General features: G+C 45.5%; 1 protein-coding gene across 1 annotated transcript; it reads right to left on the bottom strand.

Annotated features, from left to right (window-relative positions):
• Positions 1-233: 233 nt before the first annotated feature.
• pcdh8.1 (protocadherin 8, tandem duplication 1) lies at positions 234-4,444 on the bottom strand. The gene is made up of 4 exons (XM_086091605.1): positions 2,024-4,444; positions 1,872-1,942; positions 1,529-1,662; positions 234-989 (listed from the first exon to the last, which is right to left on the bottom strand). The coding sequence occupies exons 1-4, from the start codon at positions 4,367-4,369 to the stop codon at positions 649-651; spliced, it is 2,892 nt and encodes a 963-aa protein (XP_085947731.1). The 5' UTR covers positions 4,370-4,444; the 3' UTR covers positions 234-648.
• Positions 4,445-6,306: the final 1,862 nt, after the last annotated feature.

The following is a 6,306-nucleotide window of genomic DNA, read 5'->3' as shown; positions in this document are numbered from 1 at the left end:
AAGAGAATTTTCCAACCTTGATCAAAGGGGATGGCGCTCCATCTCTTTATTCTATTTATGTGCATCAATTCTAAGATCAACACTTAGCAGATGCTGTCATTGGTCGGGGCGGTACCGTGGAGTGGCCTCCCCACACCGCAGCCCGCTTGATTTCTTATCTTTTGGGGCATTAGAAGGTGATAGTGTATCATGAAAAGATACCAAACATAAATCATCTCAAGGAACACCTTTACAATCATAACTCCAGCTGTGCTGACGGGGACACACATTGAAATGTGTTTTCAAAAAACTGTTGTCATTTTGAGCATATTTTCTAATTTAAAGTGTTTTTTTCTGCATGGAAACATATGGACCAAGCTGCATTCATGTCCAATGGCTATTTTTTTTAAATCCAGAGCAAAATGCTAAACAAATATAGCTACAATATCTGTGAATATATTAAAGCACATCATTAAATATATATTGATTCTAATGAAACACTCGCAATGAGAATTTACAAGCATATATGAATGAAGCTTGAAGACTTTTTTACAATCACACATTTATTGGGAAAGCAGCACTAAAAAAAACAATCAAATACAAATTAGCAAATGCTAATCAACGCTGACCAGTTTTTACAAGTATTTACAATTTACATGAGGTTCAAACTCAAAACATTGTCGCCACCTCTAATTCCGTCGCCACCGTTACAATATTTGGACTCGGCTTGTGGCACTGGGGCTCATTTTGCGCCTGGGACAGGTAAGGCGGAAGGGTTCCCGTTCTACCGCTGTAGGTCTGTGCGCCGCCGCTGCGTGTCTTCTTGGGATTGGTAGCGTAGCCAGACTCCTTCCAGGAGTGGGCGTAGCCGTGCAGATCATTGAAGAGGGTCGCCGGAGAGAAGCCGACAGTGTACGCCAAGTCTCTGGGGTTCCTGAAACACTGCGGCGGTATCGCACAGTAGGTGCTTTGGCAATCCCCCGCTAAGCTGTTAGCAGTGCTGGATGAACCTGAAGACAAGTGAGATAAATAAGGATTAGATTGGCTATTGCATGCATGCGTTACACAATAACTGAACGGTTCATTGGGGACATCTACACAATCTAATTAGATCTAATAATCCTTTAAAAAGATAATAATGATTACTTTTTGGGGCTATTACTTTGAACAATGTTTCCCAGTAAGTATCTTGATTTAGTTAATTACACTAGTTTAAAATTACAAGGGTGAACTCATCGTACAAATGCTCCTCGTAGTGTAATTATTTGCAACTTGTCATTGTTTTTAGTAAAAGTATAGTTAGATATTTCTGTCTCCCTCATCACTTGGATTTAATAAGTTAGCTAGTTAGCTGTTTACGCCAGTGGGTTGCTACAACCACAATAATAAAATTGTGACTGATTATATGTTTCTACCTTATGTTATTTATTACGACATATAGAATTATATTTTCTTCCTGTCATATCCATTTTGACTTAACCCAACTCTCTGTGTGAGCAAAATTTGTGAAGACAGATGTTTTTGATATATTGTAGCTTCAAAAACTTACTTTTAAGTCTTGGATGGAAGGTGCTGAAGCTCCTCTTGCCACCGTCTCCGCTGACGTCCGAGTCAGAGTCATTGAAGTCGCTGTCCCCTTTGCCGCTGTCCTTCACGCTCAGCTGGTCAGTGTTGCCCGTGCCACTGTAAATCAGCGCAGAGCCACCATGAGCCACCAGTGCAACACATTAGCTTGATTATTGATGCCTCCCTAAGATAACCTCATATAACCTAATTGCACACTGGACCAAAACAAAAAATGCTTCTCGTGGGATGTTTGAGGGATCCATGAACCGACATCGTGGAACCAAGAACTAAATCCTTTTGTAACTTTTGGGTACTTTTTTTCTTACCTGATTTGCAGGCAATACTTGTCAGCTTGCCATAAAGATGATGGTTGGAAGTGTTTTGAAGGCATGAACGCCTAAAAAGAACGAATAATGTTTAGTTTCATTTTTAGATACAGAAAAAGTACAAATTGTGCTAAAAGAAGGGAAAAAGTCACCTTTGATTCGGAGTCGCTGCTCCTCTCCTCATACAGGCAGGAGTCATCCAAGCTTGAGGAGGTCCTCTCCAGGAAGAAGCCTCTCTGGCCAGTGTATATGTTGCCATGGGTGGACCCAAGGGGGGGCCGACTGTCAAACAAGTTGAGGCGGGCCTCCCTTTTAGAGGGCCCTGAGCGACTGCGTCCCACTTTGCATGTAACCACCACGGCTACGATGGCCACCAGCAGCAGAGCGCACCCGCCGCTTAGCAGGATGATGACCACCAGCGAGCCATCCAAACTCGGCACGAGGCCTTCCTCATCGCTTGATCGCAAGACCACCACGGCCCGGTCCTCTACGGGCTCCGTGTCGGTGACCACGAAGCGCACGGTGGCGCTGCTGGAGAGATGCGAGCGGCCGCGGTCGCTCACGGCCACGACCAGTTCCAGGATGTCCCCAATTTGGGCGTTCAACCATTGCTTGAGGGCGATCTCCCCGGTGTCTTTGTTCACACTGAAGATATTTTGGTCGCCCTGCAACATGTGGTAGGACAGCTCGGCGTTCACGCCGTCATCTGCGTCTTCAGCTGAGAGGCGCAGAGCCAAATAGGAAACAGGGGCGTTCAAGGGCAGCGGGATATCAGCAGAGTCGTTAAACAGTACGGGGAAGGTGAAATACGGGTAGTTGTCATTCTGGTCCACCACTCGGATTGTAATTGTCGACGTGCTGGACAGGGAGGGGGATCCTTTGTCTGCAGCTTGGATGACCAACTCTACTTCATGAATGAGCTCATAGTCAAAGGACCTGACAGTGTACAAAGAGCCTGTTTGGGAATCTACAGATACGTAGGTGGAAATCAGTGACCCGCTTTGCACCTCAGAGTCCAGAAGCTTGTAGGAGACTTTTGCGTTCTTACCCACGTCGGGATCGCGGGCCACTACGGTGGTGACGTAAGAGCCCGGAATGTTGTTCTCTATGACTGAGACCTCATAGGCTGACTTACTGAACAACGGAGCGTTGTCGTTCTCGTCTGTCACCCTGATGGTGTACTGCCTGACGGTTTTAAAAGGAGGGCTGCCCAAGTCTTCTGCAACAACAGTCAGGTTATACTCAGGGATCCTCTCTCGGTCCAGGGAGGAGGTGGTGACTATCATGAAGGTCTCCCCATAGGCTTGCTGCAAGGTGAAGTCCTCGTGGCCGAGCAGGCTGACTCGCACGTAGCCGTTGGAGCCCGAGTCTAGGTCTGAGGTACTGATGAGGGCCACAAAGCTCTCTGCGGCCGCAGCCTCGATGATGTAGGCCACGTCGTCCGCACTGGCGGTCATGGGCTTGATGTTGATCACTGGTGCGTTGTCGTTCACGTCCACCACGTCGATGGACACCTTGCAACTGGATGACGCCGGATTGATGCCCAGGTCGGAGGCCTTGACACGCAGCTCGTAGGATTGCCGCCTCTCAAAGTCCACCCGGGCCCTTAGTGTCACGTCACCAGTGTGCGGGTCAATGTGGAAGACGCGGGCGGCTTCTGCCGAGACGCCTTCAAATGTGTACATCACCTCGCCATTGACGCCCTCGTCAGGGTCGAAGGCGTGTACCCGTACCACGCGGTGTCCCACCGGAGCGTCCTCGTTGAGCTCCACCTTCAGCGAGCCGTGCTCAAACGTGGGCCCGTTGTCGTTGAAGTCCAGCACCTTGACGCGAACCGTCATGGAGCCGGACTTGGTGGGCACGCCTCCGTCGGTGGCAGTCACCTCCACTAGGTAGAAGTCCTCCATCTCCCGGTCCAGCTCCCTCACCAGCACCAGCTCGGCGAACTTGACACCGTCCTCCCGCTGACGCACCTCCACGGTAAAGTGGCTGCAAGGGGAAATGTTGTAGCTCTGGATGTAGTTGTTGCCTACGTCTGGGTCCACGGCGATAGGCAACGGGAAGCGAGAGTCCAGGGGGACATTCTCCAAGATTTCCAGGGTGGTCTCGTTGCGGGGAAATGCTGGTGCGTGGTCGTTGATGTCCCTCACTTCAATCTCAACGTGGATGAGCTGAAACTTTTCCCTGGAGAGAGCCACCACGTCGAAGGTGATGAAGCACCGCGGGGTGCCAGGACACAGCAGCTCGCGGTCGATGAGCTCGGCCACGCTCAAGAGCCCGTCGGCCTCCCGCATGTACACCACCGAGAAGTTGTTTTCTTGCATGAAGCGGAAAGGCGTGTCATGGCCTTCGGCGGGGTCGATCTTCAAGTCTCTGGACAAGTTGCCTATCTCTGTCCCAGGGGCGTCCTCCTCATACGTGAAGTATCTTGTTGTCGTGCACTGGACCTTGTAAATAATTAAACCCAGCACAAGGCAGCAGCGAGCAAGTGTTGCCATCTTGTTAATAATAATAAAAAAGAGCGAGAGAGAAATAAGTTTTGCTCATGTAAATCACAAATGACCCGAGCAGACCTCAGCTTGTGAATGAGCGCAGGCTTCACACTTGCGGGCAGGCTTTAAACTGGGCCGTATGCAAATGAGCTGGCCCATCCACCAATGGTCTGACACCACAGGCCATCAAAAGGGGGGACTTTTGGCTTATGACAAACTGCTGTTCACAGTTTGTTTGACAAATGGTTCACTTTTGGCACCTTATCAATCCCAAAGTAGTTTTAAGCACAAATCTGCTCCACAAATAAAGTTTTATTTTGCCATCTATAGGGAAAATGTAGCATATCCTTTTTACTTGGAAATATATTTACTTTAGTTTCAGTGCTCATCTTTACTATATTTCCTTATGACTTCTATTTGTAAACAGTATACAATTGATGTATATTTATGTTATGTCTACAGTTGCTACAGTAAATGGAAGTGTGTCTTTTTAACATGTTTGGATAATTAAGACACTTCTGGTAGTTTATGTGTTTTCAAAGGTACACCTACACAATAGAAAGAAATCCATATCACTAATTTCGCCGTTATTCTTTCTCAGTTTTGATTTACTGATGTATTCATTTAAAAATATGTTGAATTATTGTGACTGCAGCTTTGCTTGTCTTATTAAGGTAAATAAAATAAACAATATATTAAATAAATAAATTAAAATAAATAAACATCTCTTAATGTGATGCAGTTCAATTCTACACCACGACAAAATGCAACCACAATAATAAACATATTGTCAAATGAGTCCCCTTTATGAATACAAAATTATTGATTACTGCTTTCCATTATAGTGCAGGTGTCCAATGAGTGTATCGATTCCAGATACACTGAAATTCTATTATGCTGTTGAATATGGATGGAAAACATGCTCTCACAGTTGGGATTTTTGTGTGTGTGTGTCTTTTTTATCCATTTATTTTATTATAGGCTGCTATGCAAATGTGCACTGACCCATCCATTGATGGCCTGGCAGTGGTCCACCCAAAGGGAGCAGCGGCTGCCAAAGAAGCTTTCAGGTCAAATCAACAATTATCTGATATAAAAGTACAACTGCATGACAGCTTTTTGACTGCCGTCAGCCTTTGTTGAGCCAGATAGCTTTTTGGGTGGGTGCTTAAATGGACTCACAATTACAATCTGCCAAAATAAATAGAGGAGAACCTTCAAAGTTAACCACAATTTTTGTGTATTTTGGATGAAAGGGTGATTGTAGTAACACATAAAAAGCTAATAAATATAACTTTCTGCAATTCTAATTTTATCTCATACAAATATTAATTACCGTACTTACTGAATTTTTTTTACTAGGAGGTGATTTGGCTTCATGTTTACCACTTAGCAGACAGTGTCTGCTACTCTTCTGCTGGGCTCCATCATTTAAAAACTAATAATTCACCACCTCTCCTGCATATCATCAAGCCATGCAGTGCATCCTCGCCACTAAAACCCAGCAGCAGCAGAAGCAGCAGTAATCAATAGACCTCAATAACCCCACACGTAGTCATGAATCAAAAACAAAGTGGCTTTAAAAAGCTTAGTTAGGCGATTAGCTAAAGAGGAAAGTTAAGGGTTCCACATAAAAATGCAGCTTTGTATTATCTCCGAGGCTCACAAGAAGAAATCCACTTCTTGACATTCATAAAGAGTTCAGCCTCTCTGCGACTCATATCATTCTGTGCAAACAGAGTGTGAGAGTAATATAAAGGATGAGCAAGAATGTGCCTTTGTCTTCCTCTTTTAAATAGCAGGGGAGGAATAGTAATGCAGCTCTTCAGACCTCAAAAGTGTCATTCATGCCATGTTGTTGCAGGGATACACATCACGCTAATTGGCCCGTAATTAATCCACAATTTAATAAATCAACATTTCATTCAAACAATACGTCCCAA

Source organism: Leptonotus elevatus, chromosome 12, assembly GCF_054856555.1.
Source record: "Leptonotus elevatus isolate MCC_2025b chromosome 12, RoL_Lele_1.0, whole genome shotgun sequence".
NCBI lineage: Eukaryota > Metazoa > Chordata > Actinopteri > Syngnathiformes > Syngnathidae > Leptonotus > Leptonotus elevatus.
This window is presented reverse-complemented; position numbering and strand designations above follow the sequence as displayed.

Bases quoted from the DNA above. Each gene is read 5' to 3' on its own strand.
- pcdh8.1 (XM_086091605.1), bottom strand. From the start codon at position 4,369: ATGGCAACACTTGCTCGCTGCTGCCTTGTGCTGGGTTTAATTATTTAC. The intron at 1,663-1,871 runs GTAAGAAAAAAA...GCTGATTTACAG, and splicing joins AAGTATTGCCTGCAAATCAG to TGGCACGGGCAACACTGACC. The intron at 990-1,528 runs GTAAGTTTTTGA...ACTTGTCTTCAG, and splicing joins CTTCCATCCAAGACTTAAAA to GTTCATCCAGCACTGCTAAC.